General features: G+C 41.9%; 1 protein-coding gene across 9 annotated transcripts in view; it reads right to left on the minus strand.

Annotated features, from left to right (window-relative positions):
* Positions 1 to 26,395, minus strand: part of LOC139154640 (serine-rich adhesin for platelets-like) — a 61,304-nt gene extending 34,909 nt beyond the window's left edge. For 4 of the 9 annotated variants that reach the window (XM_070729489.1, XM_070729490.1, XM_070729488.1 and 1 more), the window contains exons 1-7: positions 26,255 to 26,368; positions 18,301 to 18,676; positions 16,277 to 16,507; positions 12,899 to 12,922; positions 9,182 to 9,406; positions 6,030 to 6,140; positions 3,062 to 3,172 (exon numbers count right to left, since the gene is read on the minus strand). In XM_070729489.1, the coding sequence (XP_070585590.1) occupies positions 3,062 to 3,172; positions 6,030 to 6,140; positions 9,182 to 9,406; positions 12,899 to 12,922; positions 16,277 to 16,507; positions 18,301 to 18,670 (1,072 nt within the window). In that variant the 5' untranslated portion in view covers positions 18,671 to 18,676; positions 26,255 to 26,368. Of the gene's footprint in view, positions 1 to 3,061; positions 3,173 to 6,029; positions 6,141 to 9,181; positions 9,407 to 12,898; positions 12,923 to 16,276; positions 16,508 to 18,300; positions 18,677 to 26,254 lie in introns of all 9 variants that reach the window. The other 5 variants (XM_070729487.1, XM_070729485.1, XM_070729492.1 and 2 more) reach the window with 4 other exon arrangements.
* Between the last annotated feature and the right edge of the window lie 1,559 nt (positions 26,396 to 27,954).

Raw genomic sequence — 27,954 nt, forward strand, 5'->3', positions numbered from 1 at the left:
ATAGTAATTTTAGAATTTTGAGATTAATAAAATGATGGATAGTAGATTGTGGAAAGCAGTTTGAATCAATGTTGATCTTTCCATTTTCAAACAGGGCTGCAGAGGGTTTTTTTTCATGATTTTCTCATAAACTGAATTATCTTAGAATATTTATGTAAAAATAATCACATCCAAATTAATAAAGAAAATGTGAGACACACAAATGTGATCAAGAAAAGTGAGACACACTAATGAAGGTTCAGAAGAAGAAAAAACTGAATTAGGCACAAGATTTTCATTTTCACATTTAATTTCACATTTCACTTTAAAAGGTAAGGTTTTTGAAAAGATTAAGACTAGAGCTGCACCTCAAAATGGCAATCTTTAGGCTTTAGAATGGGGCAACACTAATAATTGAGGTCAAAAGGCAGAAAGAGAAGTCTATTGTATGGAATAACCAGGTCTATTGTTCTAGCAGAGAGGTCTGGAGAAGCGTTAGAGAAAGACCGGATTTGAATCTGAGCTCATATTAAGATTTACAAAGTGGCGATCAGGTCAACAAGACTTGCTTACAACATCGGTCTGATTGCGTCTGTGGAATCCCGCCCAGTCGCCCTGTTTCGGGTGAATCGCTCCCTCCTTAATCACGGGGGAGTTGAGGAACCCTTGCAGGGTTAGTGCTGAAGCATTTAACAAGTTTTTTGCAGATAAAAATCGCTCAGATCCAGACTGAAATTGGAGTGCAGAGTCGGCTGACGAGTCAGTCGAGGTGACAGGGGCTCCACTTGTTTGGAGCGAGTTTGACCTGGTGACACCTGATGAAGTGGACAAGGCCCTTAGAGCTGTGAGTTCTGCCACCTCCGACCTGTGTCCCTCCTGGCTGGTTTCGGCCAGCAGGGGGGTGACATGGAGCTGGGTCCAGGAGGGGATCCTTCCCGGCTCTCTACAACGAGGCACTTGTGCGCCCCCTCCTCAAGAAGCCTTCCCTGGACCCAGCCGTATTTAATAACTACCGTCCTGTCTCCAACCTTCCTTTTTTAGGGAAGGTTATTGAGAAGATGGTGTCGCTCCAGCTCCAGTGGTTCTTGGAAGAAGCCGATTATCTAGGCCCTTGGCAGTCACGATTCAGACCCGGCTACAGTACCGAAACTGCTTTGGTCACGCCAATGGATGATCTCTGGCGGGCCCGGGACAAGGGTTTATCCTCTGTCCTGGTGCTTCATGACCTCTCAGCGGCTTTTGATACCATCGATCATGATATCCTTCTGTGCCGACTGTTGGGGTTGTGAGTGGGAGGCACCGTTTTATGGTGGTTCTCCTCCTACCTCTCTGATCGGCAGCAGTCAGTGTTAGCGGGGGATCAGAGGTCGACTCCTAGATCCCTACCTTTTGGGTTCCTCAGGGGTCAGTCCTCTTCCTCCTGCTGTTTAATATCTACATGAAACCGTTGGGTGAGATAATCCAAGGGCACGGGGTGAATTACCATCAGTATGCTGACGATACTCAACTGTGCATCTCTACCCAGTGTCCACTGAGTGAAGCAGTGGAAGTGATGTGCCGGTGTCTGGAGGCTGTCAGGGTCTGGATGGGTGCCAACAGGCTGACTCAGTTCAGACAAGATGGAGTGGCTATGGGTTCTGCCTCCCAAGGACATGTCCATCTGTCTGTCCATCAACCCTGGGGAGGGGAATTATTGACCCCCTCAGAGAGGGTTCGCAACTTGGGCGTACTCCTCGACCCACAGCTGACTTTAGAACACCATCTGTCGGCTGTGGCGATGGGGGTGTTTGCCCAGGTCCACCTAGTGCACCAGTTGTGGCCCTATTTGGACAGGGAGTCTTTACTCATGGTCACTCATGCCCTTATCACCTCGAGGTTTGACTACCGCAATGCTTTCTACATGGGGCTACCTTTGAAGAGTGTTCGGAAACTTCAGATCGTCCAAAATGCAGCCGCACGAGCAGTTTTGGGCCTTCCAAGACATATCTCGTAATCACTCCGTGGACTGCATTGGCTGCTGATCTATTTCCTGACTCAATTCAACTTGTTGGTTATGACCTATAATACCCTGTATGGCATAGGTCAAGACGACCGCCTTCTGCCGGCGACTGTGAGGTCCCACAGAGTGGGTCTCTTTACAGTCCCGTCAACCAAACAATGTCGGCTGGCGGGACCTAGGGGAAAAGCCTTCTCTGTGGGGGGCCTGGCCCTCTGGAATCAGCTCCCCCCAGAGATTTGCACTGTCCCCATCCTCCTTGCCTTCCGAAAGAGCTTAAAAACTCCTCTTTGTCCCCAGGCCTGGTTACTAGATCTTCCCCCAGACCAACGAATGTTTTTAGTACGATTGTTGAATGAATGTAATGAAAGTTTTTAAAGTTGATTTTTAAGGATTGGTTTTATATATATTAATTGGATTGATTTTACCACTGTTTCTTTGTATATGTTGTGAGCTGCCCCGAGTCCTCAGAGAGGGGCAGCAATAAAATCCAAATAAATAAATAAATAAACAAATAAATAAATAAATAAATAAACAAACAAACAAATATACATACATACATACTGCAGTGAAAAAAATTGTGAACTATGGTCGATGGTAATGAGAGCTGTTGGTATGGTGATGTAGCAGAAGATGGTCATGGCTATTGATATGATCTAGCAAAATTCTAATTGGTAACTACAACTTCAGAAATCTTCTGAAATATGCTAGAAGAGAATTCTGAAAATCTAACTGCAACACACTTTAGCATATCAGTTGTTCTACTCTACCTGGAGAAAAACAGTTATAGAGTTACATGAGCTTATTCTGCTCTATAAACCTGGAATTCTATACAAACCTTTAAGTAAATCATACTCGTCATAGGAAGGAATATGCACATGCTTGAAGTGAGAATATTATATGCAGCAACAATTATATCAGATGCAGAAAAAGATAAAGGATCTACTTGATTGTCAAGAGGGCTTGATACCTAACAGTATTAACAATCTGTTTTCATAGAAATATACCACTTGGTCTAACATTTCCTGACCCTCTAAACCTGATTCCCACTGTTTCCAAAATTTCAGATATAAAATAGAAACTTACTAGGCCTCTTTTCAGATTCATCTTGATTTGAATGGTTTGATGTGCCAGTAGACTGATCTGAATCCGAAGAGGAAGAAGAGCTGCATCGGTATGAATTGCAGCTGAAGGAAGCTGGAATAACAGAAATGTAGAAAATATTCAGAAGTCAGAGTAACAAATCTAGCCAAAAAAACCCCAACCCTACAATTGCAGGTTCTCAACTACAGTAATTGTAGATAGGATGAGATGAATAAGGTGTTGGACTATTTACTCAGTTCAGCAACTGTAATCTCCATTTTATAGTTTGGATAGTATGGAAGACTGTTTTCTCCATCCTTCTTTAATTATTCCTCCCTCTAGATAAATGTAAACCACCAATGGCAAAAATTTCCAATCATTAAAAAAAGATAAAGATTTTCCCTGTCCAGTCATGTCTAACCCTAGGAGGCAGTGCTCCTTTCTATTTCTTATCTAAGGGAATCACTAGCTTTCGTAGTCATGTAGCTAGCATGACTGTATACCAAGGCGCACAGAACACCATTGCCTTCCCATTGAAGTGGTACCTATTTATCTCCTCACATTTGCATGGTTTTGAACTGCTAGGTTGGCAGGAGCTGCAGCAAATAACAGCTCATCCTGTCACATGATGCTCAGGTCTCGAACCCAGGGAGTCAAGCTTTCCAGCTGACAAGTTCAGCACCATCGTGCCCCACTTTCCAATCATTATGGGAATTTAATAATACCCTCCAACTAATTTTTCAGTGAATCCTAAACCAGGAAAACCAACGGTGTGTTATCATATGACCAGATTTTTGTACACATTTTCCCCAACACTTTATTTTTCTATACAACATTCAGGAAACTCCCCTACATGCTCTTTTCCCCTTATGAAATTTTCTCTAGTTTTCTTATATAACGAAGATTGAATGTGGGAGACAGGAAAAAGACTATTCATTGGGTTTACATAGATCAGTGTTTTTCAACCAGTGTGCCACGGCACACTAGTATACCGTGAGACGTGGTCAGGTGTGCCGTGGGGAAATTAGAGAATGCTACAAAAACCGCCTAAATCATGTGTCAGCCCCCCAACGAGGGTGAGGCCGTGCTTTCTTAACAACTCCCCCCAGCTGGTATGTCCAACCGCTTTTCAGAAAGCCTTGGGAAAAGGGGATGTGGGATTCAGGAGGTGTGCGTGATTGACAGGAGCGTAGCTCAATAGGTGCGCGGTGGTCCCCCTCAGCTTTCCCACCTCTCTGCAACCATGGGCGGGGGTGGAACAATAGGAGGAAAAGGAGATGGAAGCAGAAAAATAGTAGTGGCATTCACGGCGCCCACAGCCTGCTTCCCCGCGCTGCCCCTACTTGCAATTCTTTCATCCTTGCGTGAGTCTCAGGTGTGTCGTATTGGGCGGCTGTGGAGCTGGGGGGCACAACCAAGGGGAGCACAGATGGAAGGAGAGACTACTTCCTCCTTGGCGACCCGCCACCCTCTTAGCCAGACCTGGTGTGTACCAGAGGTAGAGGAGGAAGACCAGCGCTAGTTTGCCTGGGGTGCAATGGGGAAAAAAAAGAAGAGCGCCAGGCTGGCTGCTGGGCAAAAGGACTAGAGGGCAATGCTGCTTTTGTAGCTTGGATTGTAGGGCTGGATAGAATAGAATAAAATGGAAAGGAATAAAATTCTTTATTGACCTTTTTCTTTTTATAAGTGGCCCGCGCAGAGGGTGATACACAATGCATCACAATGTTATCTATATTGTATATGGCCTCCTGAGGGGTCATCTTCTTAAAGAGCTCAAATCTCTATATACACCATCAAAACAGACAGAACCAAGTCCCCTGCACCCAGCTGACACTATATGTATAATATGTATTGTGTTAGAGTGTCATTTTGTGTCATTTTGGTTAGTGGTATGCCCCAGCATTTTGTAAATGTAAAAAATGTGCTGCAGCTCAAAAAAGGTTTAAAATCACTGACATAGACTATCCTCAATTTACAGTAAGAGGACCAGAATTCAGTCACGAACCTATGTGACTTCTTAAGTGAAACATTATATGACCGGACGCAATTTACAACAATTTTTACTCTGATGGTTGAGCAAATGGTGGCAGCTGTTAAGTGAATCAGATGATTGTTAAGCAGCTTCCTTTATTGGTTTTGCTTGTGGGAGCCAGTCAGGAAGGTTATAAATAATAATTATGTGACTACAGGATGTTGCAACCATCACAAACGCAAGGCAGTTGACAGATACCCAAATTGTGATCACATAACTGAGAACGGTATGATGTTCTCATTTCTAGGATGGTTTAAGTCACTTTTTTCATCAAAAATGCAACTTCAAATTGTGATTAAAATAATTGTCATAAATTAAGGACGATCTGCAGATTTATACTTGGCTTTTATTTTTAACAATTCAAGTTGACAATACTTATTGTCAACCTATTTGCTCCATAACAACTGTTAACTAGCTTGGACTCAGAAAAAGTAACTGGGGCAGCTTCCATATGTAAAAGAAGGATTACAGCTTAGACTACAGCCCAGCATCTTTACTAGATCAAACATCTTTCTTTTTGTAGCCCAATCCAAATTCAAATCCTCTTGATGAGTTGTACACGCAAGACTTACTCCCCACATTCTGGATGCCAATAACCATCACTAAGAGTGAAGGTTATTGGCATAACCATTAGTTAGAGGAAAGCTCCAAATATTCACATGTGTCTTTGTTGCCCTGGGCAATGCTGAACTTCTCAAGATCAATCCATTCTTTTGCCAACAAAAAAGTTTTGCAATTTCTTAGGCCCTTCTTATACCTGCTTAAGAGAGTGGTGAGTGATGCCATAACTTTGCTCAGTATTGCTGAAAATGTATAGACAGAAATAAAAGTTCAGAAAAGCCATGGAGAACAAACTAATACATCAAACCACAATAATAATACACAAAGGGCCATATTCAGAAAAAATGGCAGCTGTTAAGTGAATCAGATCAAACCTACCAGGCTTCTTTTCAGATGCACCTTGGTTTGCATTCTTTGATTTGCAGGTAGACTGTTCTGAATCAAAAGAGGGAGAATGGCTGGATTGGGATGAAGAGCAGCAGAAGGAATCTGGAAGAGTAGACAAGTAGGAGTGAGAATTATGGAAATTCAGAAGCTAAAGAAACAAATCTGGCAAAAAAAAATATTGGCTACATATTGCCAACTATATTGGAAAACTGATCGATTATGCATTATAATACGGACTTTATCACAGAATGTGGATTTTCAGGTTATTCTTTTCAGGGAGATTTAGCTATACCTCATACTCACTATGATATAAAGGAAGATTTCAAAAGTTGTTTGTCTTTGACTTCTCCCTAGAGCCGAGTGAATGACTAATAAGTCGCTTTCTATGAGGGCCAGAATTTGGGATTACCCATTCCTAGCCTAACATCTTCATCCACCACATTATAGCTTTCCTAAAATTGCAAAAGGTGCGAGAAGATTTGATTTGGTCTTGATCATTTGAATGTTATGCCCCACATACATTATTGGATCAAGAACTTCTTCAGTACAGGGACTATATCTTCAGAAGAACATCTTGACTCCCTTGCTTTTATATTTCAGAAACTGATAGTAATGAAGTTATAAGCTTCACTCATGTCTCCTCTCCTAACACTGGCTGGATTGGCTTAATATAATATATTTTTCAGAGTATAAAATAGGCATTGGACACTTACCTGAACGCCTCTTCTCATACGCAGAGCAGGTACAGCAGTCACCTGGGTCTTCTCGCGGTCCTATGTGACTGCTGGACCCACTCCCCTGTATGGAAAACACACCATTTTCCTCCCTAAGAGGCTGAAAGTTTGGGTGCCTCTTATACGTTGAATATATGAAGCTTTTTTTTCCAGCCCTAACTAGGTACTAATGATCTTCCTGTCTTGCAGCATTTGTTTTTATTCCTACTCCCTCCGAAGCAGTTTTTCCTGCCCTAAGTCTTTGCAGGCTTGTTTTCATTCCTACTTCTTCTGAAAAAGGCTTTTTCAGCCCTACCAGGGAATAAAATAATGTGCTGAAGCTAAATAGAAAAGATGTTAGCCAGATGAATACCTGGTAGGTAGATCCCCCCCCATTTCCCCCCACAAAAGGTGCATCTTATAAGGTGGTATCTCTTGCCATTGCTGTCTTTTCCACTGTGATATCAAATCACAAATCAAATAGACAAATTCCTTATCTGTCCAATCACACTTGGCCAATTAAAAAAGTCTATTCTATTCTATTCCTATTCCTATTCCATCATAGTGAATCCAGGTGAAGCTAAAGTCCTTGGATTAGCTCACTGAAGTTGTACTTCTCAGTTATTCTAATGACCTCAGTAAAGACTGTTTCTAATTTGTTGACTTTACTCAAATTTGAAAAGGAGAAAAAAAACTTTTCAATTTGTTCATTACATATAGCTATATACCAGGAGCTTATGTGGCTGTCTTTTCACAATGATGTACAGTATAGGACGGGTAAGCACTCAAAATATTCACTGATTCTACTGAGAACCCGCATTGGTAATTAATTAGCAAAAAACTGAATGTTGTTTTTGCCAAGTAATTAAAAAAAATTAATGAGGCATAAAAGAGAAAGAAATGGATATTAAAATTTTTAGATATTTAGGTATACTATTCCACTCTTTCAGTGACTGAAACATGGACATTTATTATATTATTTCACGAGCATAAAGGAATAGAGCAGCTACTATGATTTTTATGACAAACCATTTATTTCTCCTTTTGGAATGCACATAGGCTAAAATTATACTTAATCTATGATTTACCATCACATTTGAGCCCAAAATTTCTATTGCTAAGCAAATCGGTTACTAAGTGAACTTTGCCCCATTTTATGACATGGCAGTTTCAGCAGTCCCTTGTTATCATCACTAATCAAAGTCCATACAGATTTGCTAAGCAAGACATCATGTGACCAAGACATCTCACTTCCTACAGGCTTGTGAGAAGTCTAGAGGAAAGTCACAAATTATGATCAAATGGTCATGGATTCTGCAACAGTTGAAAATTTGGGCATGTTTCTGAACAGATAGCAATAATTCCAGAAGTTCACAAATCATTTGTAAATACTATTCTTTCAATGCTGTTGCTGAATGAGTAGTCCATTAACCACCTAGAAAGAAATGTTTCATCTTCCATGATCGTCCTGTTCATTTGAAGAGCCAAATCCTGGAAGCATATTATTATCACAGATCTTAAAACTTCAGAAAGTGATATTGAACATGCAGGACTGTTGAAATACAGTGGTCCCCCGATTATTGCGAGGGTTCCGTTCCAGGACCCCTCGCAATGATCGGTTTTTCGCGAAGTAGCGCAGATGGTGTTTTTACTTCCGCCGCAGCAGCGAGGAGCCGAAGATTGGGGTTTCCCCGCCGCCTTGGGAAGCCGCGCGGCTGTTTTAAAACGTCGCCGCCGGCATGGGGGGCTTCCTAGCAGCCCCCCAAACCCGGGTTGGGGGTCCGGGGGCTGCTAGGAAGCCCCCCATGCCGGCGGCGACATTTTAAAACAGCCGCGCGGCTTCCCAACTGAGTCCCGAAGCCAAACGCGGAAGTTCGCCTTTGACGTTTGGCTTCGGGACTCAGTTGGGAAGCCGCGCGGCTGTTTTAAAACGTCGCCGCCGGCATGGGGGGGCTTGCCAGCACCCCCCTGAACCCGGGTGGCCGGGCGAGCAGCGAGCAAACGGCGGGTGGCCGGGCGAAGGGCGGGCGAGCGGCGGGCGAGTGCTGGGGGGGGCTTCTCGCCCTCCCGCCAGCAAGAGGGGGAAGACCCAGGGAAGCCGCCCAGCAGCTGATCTGCCCGGCGCCATCCACGCATGCGTGGCCATAGAAAAAAGGGCGCGCATGCGCAGATGGTGTTTTTACTTCCGGGTTGAAAAATCGCCATATAGCCGTTTCGCAATGATCGGGATCGCAATACCCGGGGGATCACTGTACTACATATTGTATGAGCTAAATTTCACTTTATTGGTAGTCCACATCTCTCTTTAGTTTATTGCTATTTCCTGCCAAAACTATCTTACTTAGCATAAGCATGTTCTTTCAAATGCCTCAAAGCCAATCCATATTCATTTATCCAAACATCTACTTGCCCATCCATTACATTTCTTACCTGACTTAAGTTGAACTCTAACAGTCCTGTATTTATTCCTGTATATTAGCAGTTCAGGAATCTCCTCGAGGCAGGAAACTATGTCATTATAGCCAATCTGATAGCAAAATACATCCAGGTCATATCCACATTTCTTCTTCACTGCCTCTTTTAACTTCGCCAACGTCAAGCCATCAGGATATATTTTCAAGATGCTACAAATTGGCACTGATGCAACAGTTAAATCTGCAAATGAAGATAATGACTTCAATACCCATGTTTTGTAACTAGTAAATAGTCTTGCTATAAATGAAATAATACTGCAGCAGTAAGCTGTTGGAAGCTCCTATAAATCTTCAAAAGTTGCAAATTGTAACTTCAAGTGACAGAAGGATAAATTAATTCAGTGCTTCTCGTGCCCTGGAGGGGCGGAGTAATGGCACAGGGGACATGCGTGACCTAGGTGAACATGTGTGGTCCCTCTTGATCAATTCCCCTGAACAGGAAGTGTTTTCCCAATTGTATGCTGCTCTGAGCCCAAAAGAGGTGGTCAGGCGGGCGGAGTGGCTGCATGGGTACTTCTTGTTCTCGGCGGGCGCCGTAGCAGCCATGAACAATATGCCGAACCTGCTGTCAGACAAGGAGCATCCTTTGCAACTGGGTGAAAGCTTCGAACGGCAATATAAAGCCTCCTTCCACATCATTCGCTGTGAGTGCCTGGCAATGGTGGCGTTTATGGGTCAAGCTGGCAACCACAAATCATTGGCTTAAGCTGGCCCCGTGTCAAAAGACTATGCCTGCCTAACCAGAAACAGACTCCACTGAGTTCACCATGACTTACTACCAGGTAAGTGGATAGAGTAGCCAATAGTTTTCTTGAAACCTATAATAAGTAAAATAATAATTAACACTAAAATTCCATTGGGGCCCAGATCGGAGAGGGGTGTGTGTGTGTGTGTGTGAAATATTTACTTCTTCCTGAGGGGAGCGTAACAGAAAATAATTGAGAAGCACTGAATTAATTCAATATGGAACTTGAAAACAGCCACATTAACTATACTTAAAACTAATAAAAATTCATGAAGTGAAATGAAATTTTGCTCTTGGTTTTTATTCAGAGCATTTTTAAGGAGATGGTACTTTGCTCAATAACCAAAAGACCAAAAGCAGCTTCTGGAGTCAAAAGAGGTGCTCCTTTTCCAGCCACCTTAAATTCAAGGAAATGGATTAGAAAAGATTTGAAAGAATGCCCAGAGAATTAACTGTTGGCTAGGAACTAATTTAATCAACACACACAGATAAAGTACAGGTGAAACATGAAGAATTAGAATATCATGCAGAAGTTCACTTATTTAAGTAATGCAACTTAAAAGGTGAAACGTAATCTATGAGAGAGACTCATTACATGCAAGCAAGATAGTTCAAGATGTGATTTGTCACAATTGTGATGATTATGGGGTACATTTCATGAAAACCCCGAATCCACAATCTCAGAAAATTAGAATATTACATGCAATCAATAAAACAAGGATTGTACATAGAACAATATCAGACCTTTGAAAAGTATAAGTATGCATATGTACTCAGTACAGTGATACCTCGTCTTACAAACGCCTCGTCATACAAACTTTTCGAGATACAAACTTGGGGTTTAAGATTTTTTTGCCTCTTCTAATAAACTATTTTCACCTTACAAACCACTGCTGCCGCTGGGATGCCCCACCTCTGGACTTCTGTTGCCAGTGAAGCACCCATTTTTGCACTGCTGGGATTCCCCTGAGGCTCCCCTCCATGGGAAACCCACCTCTGGACTTCCATGGTTTTGTAATGCTGCAGGGGAATCCCAGCAGGGGAATCCCAGCAGTGCAAAAACGGGTGCTTCACAGGCAACAGAAGTCCGGAGGTGGGGTTCTGAGGTGTTTTTGCGATGCTGCGATTTCACTGATGCTCCCTTTGCTGGGAAACCCCACCTCCAGACTTCCGTTGCCAGCGAAGCGCCTGTTTTTGCGATGCTGGGATTCCCCTATTGGGATTCCCCTGCAGCATCGCAAAAACACAGAAGTCCAGAGGTGAGGTTTCCCATGGAGGGGAGCCTCAGAGGAATCCCAGCAGCGCAAAAACGGGCGCTTCGGCTGGCAAAAGGGGTGAATTTTGGGCTTGCACGCATTAATTGCTTTTCCATTGATTCCTATGGGAGACATTGTTTCGTCTTACAAACTTTTCACCTTAAGAACCTCATCCCGGAACCAATTAAGTTTGTAAGACAAGGTATCACTGTACTTGGTTTGGGTCCCTTTTACAACAATTACTGCCTCAATGCAGCATGGCATGGAAGCTATCAGCCTATGGCACTGCTGAGGTGTTATGGGAGACCAAGATGCTACAATTCAGCTCTTCTGCATTGTTCAGTCTCTCATCTTTCTCTTGGTAATGCCCCATAGTTTTTCTATGGGGTTCATTTCAGGCAAGTTTGCTGGCCACTCAAGAACAGTAATCCCATGGTCATTGAACCAGGTTTTGATACTTTTGGCAGTGGGGTAAGTTCTGCTGGAAAATGAAGTCAGCATCTCCATAAAGCTCATCTGCGGAAGGAAGCATGAAGTGCTCCAAAATCTCCTGGTAAATGACTGTGTTGACCCAGGACTTAATGAAGCACAGTGGACCACCAGCAGCAGATAATATGGCTCCCCAAATCAACAGACTGTAGAAACTTCACACTGGACTTCAAGCCTCTTGCAATGTGTGCCTCTCCATTCTTCCTCCATACTCTGGATCCTTGGTTTCCAAGTGAGATGCAAAAGTTTCCAGTTTGTTAATTTGGGGAGCTGTGCTTGATTAATCAGTAAACTTGTCTCACCTGGACCCCATAGAGAATATATGGGGCATTGCCAAAAGAAAGATGAGAAGACATGAGACCGAACAATGCAGAAGAGCTTAAGGCTGCTATTGAAGCATACTAATCTTCCATAATACCTCAGCAGTGCCAGAGGCTGATAGCTTCCATGCCATGCCATATAATGACTGTAACTTGTTTCTTGTATCCTTAAGATTTTTATTAATATTTAATGTTTCTTCATTGCTTATTTAACCCTTATGACAATCATTAAGTGTTGTACCTCATAATTCTTTACAAATATATATGTTCTTTTATGTACACTGAGAGTATATGCACCAAAGACAAATTTCTTGTGTGTCCAATTACACTTGGCCAATAAAGAATTCTATTGAGGCAGCAATTGCTGCAAAAGGGGCCCAAACCAAGTATTTATTTATTTATTTATTTATTGGATTTGTATGCCGCCCCTCTTCGGAGACTCAGGGTGGCTAACAGCAACAATAAAGCAGTGAGTACATATTGAGTACATATTCATGCTTATACTTTTCAGAAGTCCAATATTGTTCCATGTACAATCCTCTTAAGTTGCATTACTGAAATAAATAAACTTTTGCATGATATTCTAATTTTTTGAGTTTTACCTGTATATTCATAAATTCCTAAAAATCTCTCATTGTCTTAAGTGCAAGAGTGATTTTTAGCCTTATTTCTCCTATAGAACTTTATACAAGAGAAAGAAGAAACTTGCAATCAACTTGAAATTGTGGAAGTATTCCATTCCCTTCTCCTTGTGATATGTTTATAAGATTAGAGAAAACCAATTACACCATGTCCATGCTATTATGTTCCCCATTGGGCACTGAGAAATTATATCTATGTAATAATAGTACAAATAATAGTACCTTTTTCCAGAATAAGGTTAGTTTCTGAAAGAGGAAAACTGAGCATTAGGAAAGCATGGTTTTAAAAAGAGGATAAAGGATCATATTTTGCTCTATTACTTCTACTCCAATTGTAATTATTGCAACAAAAGAGAAAGACTCACTTATCAATAAATAAATTTAGGTATGCATTAGTGAACAGGATTTCTATTTTTCAGAACAAAATGTAACATTCTTCTAGGAATACTGTATTTTTTTTTTTAAATCAATGTTCTTGGCTGCAAAATATTTTTATCCATGACAAATCATGTTAGGGAGGTAGAAGGAACTGTCATGAGAGGTCCTTGGTGCTTTTTGACCTTGGGTAATGGAAGGTCTGCAACAACTGAATTAGGTACCATCAATGTTCTCCTTTATTAAAACTCTCATGGCGTCTGGTAAGTATACCCTGCTATGGCAACTCCATCAATCATGGTGGAAATAGTAAAGAAATTGTAAAACCGGTGTTTTTCAATTTGAGAGTTTCCAAATATATTAATTCCTAATTCCCTGCCACGACTACCAGAATGGCCACATTAAGTTTCCTAAGGATACACATCATGCTCCATGCACAAACTGTTCTGAGCACAGTTCAGGCGGTCTCTATCCAGACCAAACATTTGAATTCTGGAAAGAGATTGCTGTTGCCCAGGGGTGGGAGCAAGGAAGTGGCAAAATATTGACCGCAAGGGCAGGCAGTAATTAACGAGAAAGAAGGAAAAGAAAGCAATAGGAAGTAGACAGTCCTGTAATTGAGGATATCATTGATGCAGACAAAAAAAAGGCACTGGGATGATTAAGGAGGTAAGCTGACTGGTTTAGTATACTATGCCTGAACCAAGAATACCGGCAATTGTTAAAAGTGTCGTAGGGAAAGAAATACACTGAGAAGATTAGCAGATAGGACAGTGCACAAGTCATGGAAAGGAAGGATTATGCATCTTAGCCTTGCCCTACTCACCCCATGAAAACCCTCTAGACCCAATATGGTGAACCTATGGCATGTGTGCCCAAAGTGGCATGCTTGGTGTCGCCCATTCCTGTTCTGGGTTTCTAGTGCACATGTCCATGTGATGATCAGCTGGCCTTTGTGCATGTGTTCGTGCCAGAAACCGGAAGAGCTGGTCTTCTGTTTTCTGGTATGAGCATTCAAGCCGGCCAGCTGATTATCACATGAGCATGTGCGCCAGTAACTAGATAACTAGCTGGCTGGTGGACATACAGTGTGGGGAAAAAGTATTTAGTCAGACACCAATTGTGCACGTTCTCCCCCTTAAAAAGATGAGAGAGGCCTGTAATTGACATCATAGGTAGACCTCAACCATGAGAGACAACATGAGACAACACATCCAAAAAATCACATTGTCTGGTTTTTAACGAATTTATTTCCAAATTATGGTGGAAAATAAGTATTTGGTCACCCAGAAACAAGAAAAATTTCTGGCTCTCACAGACCTGTAACTTCTTCAAGAGGTTCCTCTGTCTTCCACTCATTACCTGTAGTAATGGCACCTGTTTGAATTTGTTATCAGTATAAAAGACACCTGTCCAGAACCTCAAACAGTCACACTCCAAACTCCACTATGGTGAAAACAAAAGAGCTGTTGAAGGACACCAGAAACAAAATTGTAGCCCTGCACCAGGCTGGGAAGACTGAATCTGCAATAGGCAAGCAGCTTGGTGTGAAGAAATCTATTCTGGGAACAATAATTAGAAAAGACATACAAGACCATACAAGACATGCAAGATCATACAATCTCTCTTGATCTGGGACTACACGCAAGATCTCATCCCGTGGGGTTAAAATGATCACAAGAACGGTGAGTAAAAATCCCAGACTCAAACAGGGGAACCTAGTGAATGACTTGCAGAGCTGGGACCAACGTAACAAAGGCTACCATCAGTAACACACTACGCCGCCAGGGACTCAAGATACTGCAGTGCCAGACGTGTCCCCCTGCTTAAGCCAGTAAATGTCCGGGCCCGTCTGAAGTTTGCTAGAGAGCATTTGGGTGATCCAGAAGAGTACTGGGAGAATGTCGTATGGTCAGATGAAACCAAAGTAGAACTGTTTGGTAGAAACACAACTCGTCGTGTTTGGAGAAGGAAGAATGCTGAGTTGCATCCAAAGAAAACCATATCTACTGTGAAGCATGGGGGTGGCAACATCATGTTTTGGGGCGGTTTCTCTGCAAAAGGACCAGGACAACTGATCCGTGTACATGAAAGAATGAATGGGGCCATATATCGTTGAGATTTTGAGTGCAAACCACCTTCCATCAGCAAGGGCACTGAAGATGAAACATGGCTGGATTTTTCAGCATGACAATGATTCCAAATACACCGCCAGGGCAACAAAGGAGTGGCTTCGTAAGAAGCATTTTAAGGTCCTAGAGTGGCCTAGCCATCTCCAGATCTCAACCTTATAAAAAACTTTTGGAGGGAGTTGAAAGTCTGTGTTGCCCAGCAACAGCCCCAAAACATCACTGCTCTTGAGGAGATCTGCATGGAGGAATGGGACAACATACCAGCAACAGTGTGTGGCAACCTTGTGAGGACTTACAGAAAACGTTTGACTTCTGTCATTGCCAACAAAAGATATATAACAAAGTATTGAGATGAACTTTTGTTATTGATCAAATACTTATTTTCCACCATAATTTGGAAATAAATTCGTTAAAAATCAGACAATGTGATTTTCTGGATGTGTTTTCTCATGTTGTCTCCCATGGTTGAGGTCTACCTATGATGTCAATTACAGGCTTCTCTCATCTTTTTAATTGGGAGAACTTGCACAATTGGTGTTTGACTAAATACTTTCCCCCCCCACTGTACGTAAAATTCATTTTCTGGCACACACATGCTGGATTACAGCCCAGATTAGCATGCACGCTGGCACTCAGTCCCGAAAAGGTTTGCCATCACTGCTCTAGACTTTCCCTTCTCCCATAACCTAGAAATCCAAAATTTTCTGATTTTAGTTTTGCTGAGTCCACATCCACTTGGAATATGGCAGAAACTGAGATAAAGAAATGATTTGAATTAGCCAATTCCATAAGATGACAACTGTGCTAAAATCATTTTAAGAAAAAGTTTTGGAAATTTGTTTCTAATTTCAAGCTAAGCAGACAGAAGTCTTAAAGAAACCATGCAGGTTTATTTGGAAGCACCTATTTGGATGATGTATGGAAAATAATGGTGAATTTGATAAGATTTTCTTTCTGTTCCAGCAAAGTTTAACCCTTCTATACAATGTACAGAGCTATTTCTAATTATTATTACATTAAATATTAAATACTTTTTATTTATACTTTTATTTACATTGTTTATTAAAATAAAATTGAGATTTTATGGCTATACCTTTAGAAAGTTGGACAACGTATCTGTTAAGGGTCCCTCGACGTCTGATGATTATATTAGGTATCTGGTCACTCAAAAAGGTTAAGACATCCTTATAGCCTTTGGTGATGATGAATGTCTCTAGATCAATTCCACTTGTGGAAAGCAAGAGTGACTGCATTTTCTCAAGCTTCAAACCCGACACATATTCTGTTAGGAGATTGGTAATTGCTGCTAAGACTTCAGCCAGATCTACCAAATAATGCAAATTAATGATTTTTTTTAAATGCACATCTCAATATTATAAATTATTAGTCTGAACCTGTCTTCTCCATGTGGCTCTATGTTAATCTGACAGTAAGTTGGTCATTCTTATATAAACATTCTAAAGAAATTTGAAATTGCAATAATCAATTATCAAATACATATTAATTAGAATGTAAACTGGAATAGCGTACAGAGGTGAAATCCTAGAAATATTTCTTGGTGATCTACCCATGTTTTCCTAAAAATAAGACCCTGTCTTATATTTTTTTTGAACCCTGAAATAAGTGGTAGGCCTTATTGCCATGCACTCAAAAGTCTGATTGGGCTTATTATCAGGTATTTTGGGGAAAACTGTATTATATTTCTAATTTGAAAAATAGCTCTTATATTCTAAAAGAGATGAGAAGTATGCCGGCATCCTGCATTCTGTAATTTCTATCAGTTACATGGGTTCAAATAAATGTAATTTTGTAACATGAATTATCTTCAGATGGACAAATATTTCATTTAGGTGATTAGATGCAAGGGAATTACAGAAGATTGATAAGGTATGTTTTTATGACACTTTGCACCCAGTCATTCATTTCAACGTGCTATCTGATATGCAGAGACCAGGCAATATGCCCAATGCATATTATGGTGTACAAGATGCATCCCCCCCCCAAAAAAAAAGTGGGTTGAAATGTCTGTGCATCTTCTATAGAAAACATTGCCAAAGCCCCGCCCAGCCACCAGCCATTGGCCTGTGCCTCCCAGCAATTTACCTTCTTGCAGCAAACAGCTTGTCAGCTTCAGCACAGCCTGATTTAGCACAAGCAGCTGATTGGTGGTTGGATCAGCTACCTGGAATACTGCCTATCAACTGTTTCAGGCTGCAGGGATCGTCACCACCCCACACTCCATTTTTGGTCTCTATGCGCCCCATTTTTTATCTCTGCACTGTGGGATAGGCAGCATGGAAGTGATCCCCACCACCTGTAACAGGCCAAAAACAGGATGTGCAGAGGCTGATTATAGGGCATGTGGAGTCCAAAAATTGGGGGACAGAGGCTGAAAAAAGGGTGTACAAAGGCCAAAAATGGGAGGCACAGAGATGGCAACAGGTGGCAGCATGATGGCGATCCCCGCAGCTTGAACAGCTAGCTGATGGACTGTATTCCGGGAGACACATCCAACCACCAATCAGCTATTTCTGCTAAATCAGGCTATGCTGAAGCTGAGCAGGCTATTTGCTTCAAGGAGGTAAATTGCTGGGAGACAGAGACAGATGTTTTCCCCCTTGTATTCCTCCCCAAAAGCTCATCTAGGACACTTCTTTGCAAAAAACATAAAGGAAAGTTGGATGCTGCTGGGCCCTGGAGCTAACCAAAGAATATATTTAAGTCCTATAAGTTCCTATGTGGGACAACCTGTAACAGTCCTCTGTGTGCCAGTAGTTTCTTCTACCAGCATTAGGATCCCTTAGGTGGGAAGCAGGTTTCAGCTGTGGGGACATGTATTGGCATCAGTAGGGCAGATAGGTTACTTGTAAGAGTGAACAAATGCAGCCATCATAATTTTGAAACTGCATCATAACTAGCTTTTAGAGTATATTGTAATTTTACGATGACACACACCTGTATCTACAGTAGAAGAGATTTTAAGAATGGGGAGCACACAAATAAAGCAAATAAATAAATGAAGTTTCAGCTAGCCAGATATAATGTCAAATATATGAGGAACTGCTATAGCTCTAGCTGTACTGGGCTGCAATTTCCCCCATAAGGTAATGCATTTACCTCTAGCGGCGTCTTCTGTTGTAGCTTCCTTTCTTGTTCTTTCTTCATTCTTCAATCTTGAATCTTCCTTTTGAAAACTGTATGGTCCATTTCCTACTATTTCATCCATCCATCCATCAAGATTTAAACCATTTACTAGCTTCATTACTGGTTCATTTGATTGGCTGCCTTCTACAATTGCAGTTTCTCTCATATCATGCAGCAAATCTCTGAGTGAACTATACCCGTAATGAGATAATTGGGGATGAAAGTGATGGAACTGGTAAAAAGCTCCAATGAAATCCCCAAATTTGATACCATCTGGGTAGCTGATTAGCAGTTGTAATGTATTTAATTTTAAAGTGTCGGGATCCTTCAGCTCCAAATCCATCAGTACCTAAAGGTAAATGAACATGTTAACATCAACATTGTTTTATATCATCTGGGGACTTATTAAACCTGGTCCTAAAAACAAATGCATACACTCTCCCCAACCAAACCTCCTCTAAGAATATTATAACAGGATAACTTGTCAAATTCCCAACCAACACAACGATTAAGAAAGAAACCAATAAAACTCAGCTACTTCTGAAGGGCTAGAAAAAAGCTGGAAATCAGCAGAGTAAATAGTAGATTAGATGCCATCAGCCAGCTTTTTAATTGCTTACTGATCACAACATGATTCAACTTGTTTAATTATGGCTTCGTGGAACATGTGACTTAAGTTTTATTCCAACAAATTTGGGAAAAACACAATTTATAACCACAATCTATTATTCTGTAATGGAAACATGCTAGGGTGTGGAGAATGCACAAAAAATAATTTAAAGCCAGCTTGGTCTAGTTAAAGCACCAAGTTAAAAACCAGGAAAGTATGAATTCTAGTACAGTGATCCCTCGATTTTCGCGGCTTCAAACTTCGCGAAACGCTATACCACGGTTTTTCAAAAAATATTAATTAAAAAATACTCCACGTTTTTTTTGCTATACCACGGTTTTTCCCACCCGATGACGTCATACGTCATCACCAAGAGTCACTTCTCTGTCTCTTTCTTTCCTGTCATTCTCTGCTTCAATCATTTTCTCATTTCTCTTTTTTTCTCCCCTTTTTTCTATCATTTCTCTCTCTTCCTTCCACTCTTCTCTCTCTTTCTTCCTCTCTCTCACTCTCTTCCTTCCGTTCTCATCTTTCTTTCTCTCTCTTTCTCTATCTTGCTTCTTCCTCTTTCACACTCTCTTCCTCCCTCTCATCTCTTTCTTTCCTTGTCTCTCTTTCTCTATCTCTCCCCCTCTTGCTCTCGAGCGGCGAGCGAGCGGCCGGGCGGGCGGGCGAACGGCGGGCGGGCGGGTGCTGGGGGGGCGGGTGCAGCCGACATTCAAAGCAATCTTTGTCAGCTTCTGCACTTTCGTCGCTCCCCGCCTCCACCTGCAAGCCCTTGCGCGGCCATGGAAAAAGGGCGCGCATGCACAGATGGTGTTTTTACTTCCGCGCCGCTATATCGCGGAAAATTGATTATCGCGGGAGGTCTTGGAACGTAACCCCCGCGATAATCGAGGGATCACTGTACTACCTTAGGCATGAAAGCCTTTGAGCCAACCATGTTATCAGCCCAACTTACTTTACAATTGTGGAGAAAACAGAAGGAAGAAAGTATTAACTGTTTGCTGCTTGAGTTATTTATCAAAAACAATAAAATTGGGGGGGGGGGGGGAAATATACAGGTAGTTCATGTACTTATGACCAGTTCTGAAATAGCCACCATACCCACATCTGCCATTTAATATGGAACTGCAATTTACAATATTTTTGCTGAAAATCAGAAGTAAGTGCCAGTTGTTGGCAAAAAAAATGAGTTTCACAATTCATAATTTTAAATCCCGCAGACCACTGGCTGGATGGGCATGGTTATGTGGTCATGTGACTTGGTGGCACAACCAGCTCGATGTCATTCATGGCGAAAGATATTTTGTCAGCCTCTACTCACCCCTCCCCTCCCAGCCCCTCCACCCCTGCCCGCCCAGGCTCCTTAGGGCCCCAACAGGCAACTAAGCAGCCAGAGAAATAATTGGCAAAACAGCTTGGTTCAAATTGGAGAATTTGAGAAGGAGACTCAGCAGAAGCACCTCACTGAGGACTACAAACATAGGCTTTCCAAGCAGAGGGAAGACCTGCGGAAGTGCAAGGCCAGTGGCCTGGAGGCTCAGTGGGCTGAAATGAACAGCCAGTTTCAGGCCATGATGCAGTCCACAGAAACAAAACCCACCACCTCTTTGCCACCAAAGGCGCTTCCAGGCTCCAAGTCAGAATTTCTCCCCCCTCCCGACCCACACCAAAAGACCCCAAAGGGAAGACACTCTTCAGCAACATAGAGACATAGAAGACTGGCGGCAGAAAAATACCTCATGATCCATCTAGTCTGCCCTTATACTATTTCTTGTATTTTATTTTAGGATGGATATATGTTTATCTCAGGCATGTTTAAATTCAGCTACTGTGGATTTACCAGCCACGTCTGCTGGAGGTTTTGTCCAAGGATCTACTACTCTTTCAGTAAAATAATATTTTCTCATGTTGCTTTTGATCTTTCCCCCAACTAACTTCAGATTGTGTCCCCTTGTTCTTGTGTTCACTTTCCTATTAAAAACACTTCCCTCCTGAACCTTAATTAACCCTTTAACATATTTAAATGTTTCGAAAATGTCCCCCCTTTTCCTTCTGTCCTCCAGACTGTACAGATTGAGTTCATTAAGTCTTTCCTGATACGTTTTATGCTTAAGACCTTCCACCATTCTTGTAGCCCATCTTTGGACCCGTTCAATTTTGTCAATATCTTTTTGTAGGTTAGGTCTCCAGAACTGATCACAGTATTCCAAATGTGGTCTCACCAGCGCTCTATATAGCGGGATCAATCTCCCTCTTCCTGCTTGTTATACCTCTAGTTATGCAGCCAAGCATCCTACTTGCTCTTCCTACCACCCGACCACACTGCTCACCCTTTTTGAGACTGTCAGAAATCACTACCCCTAAATCCTTCTCTTCTGAAGTTTTTGCTAACACAGAACTACAAATACAATACTCAGATTGAGGATTCCTTTTCCCCAAGTGCATTATTTTACATTTGGAAACATTAAACTGCAGTTTCCATTGCTTTGACCATTTATCTAGTAAACCTAAATCATTTACCATATTACAGAAGCCTCCAGGAATATCAGCCATATTGCACACTTTAGAGTCATCGGCAAATAGGCAAACCTTCCCTACCAAACCTTCCCCTATGTCACTCACAAACATATTAAAAAGAGTAAGCATTCATTGCAAGTATCTGTCCCAGGGGTCATTTATTTATTTATTTATTTATTTATTTATTATTTAGATTTGTATGCCGCCCCTCTCCGCAGACTCGGGGCGGCTCACAACAGAATACAACAATTCATGACAAATCTAAATTATAGTTTAAAATATTTAAAAAACCCCATTTACTAAGCAAACATACACACAAACATACCATGCATAAATTGTATATGCCCGGGGGAGATGTCTCAGTTCCCCCATGCCTGACGACAAAGGTGGGTTTTAAGGAGCTTACGAAAGGCAAGGAGAGTAGGGGCAGTTCTAATCTCTGGGGGGAGTTGGTTCCAGAGAGTCGGGGCCGCCACAGAGAAGGCTCTTCCCCTGGGGCCCGCCAACCGACATTGTTTAGTTGACGGGACCCGGAGAAGGCCCACTCTGTGGGACCTAATCGGTCGCTGGGATTCGTGCGGCAGAAGGCGGTCTCAGAGATATTCTGGTCCAGTGCCATGAAGGGCTTTAAAGGTCATAACCAACACTTTGAATTGTGACCGGAAATTGATCGGCAACCAATGCAGACTGCAGAGTGTTGGTGAAACATGGGCATACCTAGGTAAGCCCATGACTGCTCTCGCAGCTGCATTCTGCACGATCTGAAGTTTCCGAACACTTTTCAAAGGTAGCCCCATGTAGAGAGCATTACAGTAGTTGAACCTCAAGGTGATGAGGGCATGAGTGACTGTGAGCAGTGAGTCCCGGTCCAGATAGGGCCGCAACTGGTGCACCAGGCGAACCTGGGCAAACGCCCCCCTCGCCACAGCTGAAAGATGTTTCTCTAATGTGAGCTGTGGATCGAGGAGGACGCCCAAGTTGCGGACCCTCTCCAAGGGGGTCAATAATCCCCCCCCAGGATGATGGACGGACAGATGGGATTGTCCTTGGGAGGCAAAACCCACAACCACTCCGTCTTATCAGGGTGGAGTTTGAGTCTGTTGACACCCATCCAAGCCCCAACAGCCTCCAGACACCGGCACATCACTTCCACTGCTTCGTTGACTGGACATGGGGTAGAGATATAAAGCTGAGTATCATCAGCGTACTGATGATACCTCACCCCATGCCCTTGGATGATCTCACCCAGCGGTTTCATGTAGATATTAAATAGCAGGGGGGAGAGGACCGACCCCTGAGGCACCCCACAAGGGAGAGACCTCGGGGTCGACCTCTAACCCCCCACTAACACCGACTGCGACTGACCGGAGAGGTAAGAGGAGAACCACTGGAGAACAGTGCCTCCTACCCCCAACTCCTCCAGCCCGTGCAGAAGGATACCATGGTCGATGGTATCGAAAGCCGCTGAGAGGTCAAGAAGCACCAGGACTGAGGATAAACCCCTGTCCCGGGCCCGCCAGAGATCATCCATCAACGTGACCAAAGCAGTTTCTGTGCTGTAACCGGGCCTGAAACCCGAATGCTGGGGACCTAGATAATTGGCTTCTTCCAAGGACCGTTGGAGCTGGAGTGCCACCACCAGTTTGAGGACCCCTTATTTATGCAATATAAAAAAAAATGCAAATATAATTTTTCTGTGGACCACCCAAATTTTCTCATGGACCAGTTGGTGACTGTTGTAAAGCCATGATGGCGAACTTATGGCAAGTGTGCCACAGATGGCATGTGGAGCCATATTGAAGGACACATGAGACATTGCCGTATGTTAGCTCCAGCGTGCACACTGGCCAGCTGATTTTTGGCCTTGGGAAATGCCATGTTGTCCTCTGGACACTTCAGGGAAAACAGACATCTGGTTTGCCCATTGTGCTGTTTTTTGCACTCCAGAGGGTTCAGGGAAGCTTCCTGAAGCCCTGGAGTGCAAAAAACAGCACAATGAGCAAACCAGAGATGGATATTCTGAACCTCCAGACTAGAGACTTGTGCGCATGTGCAGGGATGGGGGGGGAGGGTTGTGAATGCAGAGCAGCACATGGGGGTGCGCATGCATGGGGGGGGAGGGAAGAGATGTGGACACATGCATACATGCTAGCACACCTACACACACCCTTTTAGCACACGAAACAAAAAAGGTTCACCATCATTGTAGAGCATTCCATAAAAACTGCACAAAAGGTATTTTTTAGGTCCCATGAAATGACAAGATTTCAAATAAGGAATATGTAACAAGCCCTCCCTAAAGAAGATAGAGGATCAGCAGATGTTCTTGGGAGAAAAGCTGTTCCTCAAGTAACCTAGTTCTATGCCATTTAAGGCTTTGAAGGTGATAACCAACACCTTGAATTGCAACTGGAAGCCTATCAGAAATGCTAGTGAACTGTACAGTAGCAGTGTTACACACAGAGCATGATGCACACATAATAACCTGTGTCATTGCATTCTGATGATACTAATTGAATTTTCCATTAAGTTTTCAAGAGCTGCCAAAAGAGTTCCAGGATTCCCTTCCTGGAATTTCCCTTAAATTGTATGGAGTAAAAACTTCCAAAAAGTTTCCACACCCATTTGCACCATTCAGGTAATCCTGAGGGTACAGATAAATATCCAAATGTCCTTGATGACTCTCAGAAAGAGTGCTAACAGCTAGGTGATTAAAAGAAATATAAATCTATTTTCCATCATTCAATCAGAACTGAAGAAGCTTTTTGGATGAGAAATGAAATATTTTCAAGGAAAACAAAGTCCAGTTGCCTTTTGAAAAAGCACCTTTGGTATAATTATGATCTGAATGACTGAAAATCTCAGTTGATCAGAATTTCTGTTGCTAAACAAAATTAAGGGAATTGTTACCAATTTTACAACTTTTCTCATGTTGTTCAGCAAATCATTACAACTGTTGGAAGAACCATGTGGTCAAATTCATTTTGCCTCATTGACTCTGCATGTTGGAAACCAGCTGGGACAGTTGCAAATGGTGATCATAGAACATCAGAGATGCTGACTAGTTGTATATAGATCACCCAAACTTTGATCATGTTATTGTGAGGATAGTGTGATGGTTGTAATAATAAGGACCAGAAGTGTAAGATACAAGTCATATTTTTTTTTTAAAAAAATCAATTTTGAATGGCTGCTAAACAAATAGTTTTAATTAAAGACTACCTGTAGTTCCATTAAGCGGTAGTAATGCGCAAGTAGGCTATGAGCAGGGCTTTATAATCCAGGAATGGGTATAACTCACCCATGCAACTGAGCAACAGCTAGGAGGCTAGGAGAACCCCCCAGAATGCACAATAAGTCTGAATAAGATAATATCACTTCATTCAGAACTAAAGACAGAAACCAATATCAGATCTGGAGGACCCAAATCCCATAACTACTCAGTTTTGACAAGGTTCAATTATAGCCTGTTCTTCCCTATTCAAACTTTGGATTTTAGAAGTCTTTAGATTGTATTTCTGGCCAGGTTTATATAGAATAATGAGTAAACTAAAGTTCCTTATATACTGTTTCATGACCCTATATCATGTTAGAAGGAAATTGTCATTAGCAATATAACATATCAAATACCAATAAATAACTGTATTCTTATATTATAGAACTGTGCTCCTAACTGAGGCTTATTTCAAAACAGAACATAAAGTCTATATTAAGCCACGTCTTAATTATGACTTATCAAAAGCATTCCTAAGCAATATACTGAAACAAACAGCTTACCACACTGCATGGGTTTACTCAAGGCATTATGCCTTAAATAAAGTACCTTGGCTTAGCATATGAATGCAGCCTGAAACATTCCCTAAAGCCAATATGGATAAAGGCAATAAGTAGCATTATTAAAACAATTTCATTTATATAATGCCTTACAAACTAGAATTCAAATGAATCCTTGTTTTAATGTGCAGGGAGTAAAAAGGGAAGGAACCACACCTGGCTTTTTTCTTATCAGTTTAGACTGCTAGAGGAAGGGGGGGGGGGGGTCTTCAGAATTGCAAATGGAGACTTCTTGGATAAAGCTGAAACTGAGAACCAGAACCCTCAAACTTTTCTGGAAAAAACTAACAAACCATAATCGGGTTTTTTTACTTCTGAGCACATACACGTTTCCCATGCATTCATAATACAAACTTCTCAAGATGCATGGAATGCTTAACAGGCAAAAAAGCAATCAGTTCAGAAGTTTGTTGTTGAACAAACAATTGTAATTTAAGCTATTTGCTAGCGGATAAAAATCAACAGCCTTTATAATAATCCTCCCGCAAGATCTTTCTATGGAAGGGGACTTTAAAATTAAGCTGTGATACCAATACAAATTAAATTTTGACTCCTAGCGACAGCCTGGACTAGTAAAATGGCCTGCGTCCCGGGATTGAGAGAGTGACTGGCACAAGACTCCTGGTTTCCCGCTTCCTAGACTGGTGCCTTAACTATTACATGAAACTGGCTGTTATAATATCAGGCTTTAGATACGGATCTCCACAAAATATGTATTTTCAAGTTTTAAAAAACCAGTACCTAGTAGCACCTTTTTCGACAAACTTCATTCGAAGACATATACTTTTCCCTACTCAGACTCTCTCTGAATTTGTGTAATTACTGGTTACTAAGGCGGTTTCCCACCAACAAGACTTAGAAGTGGCAGAGAAATGGAGACGGCGGGAGAGAGGTGAATTTATTCCTAAGTATCAATATGAGTACACTGAGAAAAAGAAACGACTACTTTTCAATCCTTACCTAAGTTAAGCCCTTTCTTCTGAAGGGGGTCGGAAGAAGCTGAAAAAAAGAAAAGAAAAGAGAATTTAATAGCCGTAGCAAAAAGGGGGGGGGGGAAGAACCGCGCCGGAGCCCTTTCCTCCCGTTTCGTCATGTGATCATAAAGGCAGGAGCATGTGACTAGGTTCCTCCTCTTCCTCCTCCTCCTCGAAAAGATTTGGCGGGTTGGGCGGTTCTTAATCACATAGAAATGGTAAAACTACAATCAGAACTTTGAAAAGGGGAAAGGAAAACTTGGAACGCGCAGAAAATTCGAAGCAGCGCCACGTGAAGGCTTATATGTAATAAAAATCCGAATGGCTGATATCAAAAAGATATAGCAAACTCGCTTCGTTGCTGTCCGAGAATTGTCCGAATTTTTGTACCCCGAAATTTTCCATTGCCCTAGAGGAGGAATTGAGGATTTTACTGGTCAGTTTCACATTTTGAGTTAAACTGAATCACCCGTGAATGTTTCGTTTTTGCTTCATTTCTGAAGCCAGCTTTTGTGGGTTATTGGTTGTGGTTTAAGGCTGAATTCCTTTGGGCACCATTCGGATTTGCTAAATTAAGGCATGTTTATGCTCAGTTTGTGAATGTGTTTGCCCACTCGTTCGAAATCGCATGACGAATGATTTCAAACTACGTATTAATAATCAGCACAGGGATAACAGCGTAATAAAAGCTTGAGTAGTTAGTATTGGCTGTAAGAACAAATTTGTGTTCTCTACAAATACTAATGTAAGTGTACACAGCAATAGGGAATGGCTTTATAGCTTTAGTGACTATTTTCTGAAGTCTCTTTCCAAACCAGGAGTGTGCAAGAAATTTGCACTGATCATTTAAATTTGGTGGCAACTTACAGAGTTCTCTGAATATTCATATCTTGGCCTTATCAAGGCTATATACATAGCCTTGGGCAGAATTACAAGTTAAGTCAGATCCCTGTATTTGCCTCCTTTATGTGAATGTAGTTTAGGCAACCAAACCTAGGTTAGAAAAATAATTGAACTTGAGCTGAATACCAATGCAGAGTCAACAAAGCCACCCCAGTCTTCTACAAATCTAAATAATAATAATAATAATAATAATAATAATAATAATAATGACGACGACAACAAAGAACTATAAAACACTATTACAGAGCTCTGCAATGGTCTTGTGATATTCAAAAAAATTTAGCCCAAATATAGTGAAAATCATGGGAATCTCAATTTGTTCTTCACAATCATTACTGTTAATAAAGTACAGCATTTACTGCAAGCATTGGCTGAGTTTAGTCTAACCTTGGTTGTCTCCTCTCAGATGTTTCATTATTCAAACTAGGCAACATTATCAGCTGTTGTTAGGCAGCTGCCAGAGCAATCATGGGCTTTCCCAAATATGCCCATGTTACACCAACACTCCGCAGTCTGCATTGGTTGCCGATCAGTTTCCGGTCACAATTCAAAGTGTTGGTTATGACCTATAAAGCCCTTCATGGGTCTTCTCTGGATCCCGTCAACTAAACAATGTCATTTGGCAGGACCCAGGGGAAGAACCTTCTCTGTGGCGGCCCCGGCCCTCTGGAACCAACTTCCCCCAGAGATTAGAATTGCCCCCACCCTCCTTGTCTTTCGTAAGCTGCTTAAAACCCACCTCTGCCGCCAGGCATGGGGGAAATTGAGATACTCTTTCCCCCT

This window comes from Erythrolamprus reginae, chromosome Z (genome assembly GCF_031021105.1).
Source record: "Erythrolamprus reginae isolate rEryReg1 chromosome Z, rEryReg1.hap1, whole genome shotgun sequence".
Classification (NCBI taxonomy): Eukaryota; Metazoa; Chordata; class Lepidosauria; order Squamata; family Dipsadidae; genus Erythrolamprus; species Erythrolamprus reginae.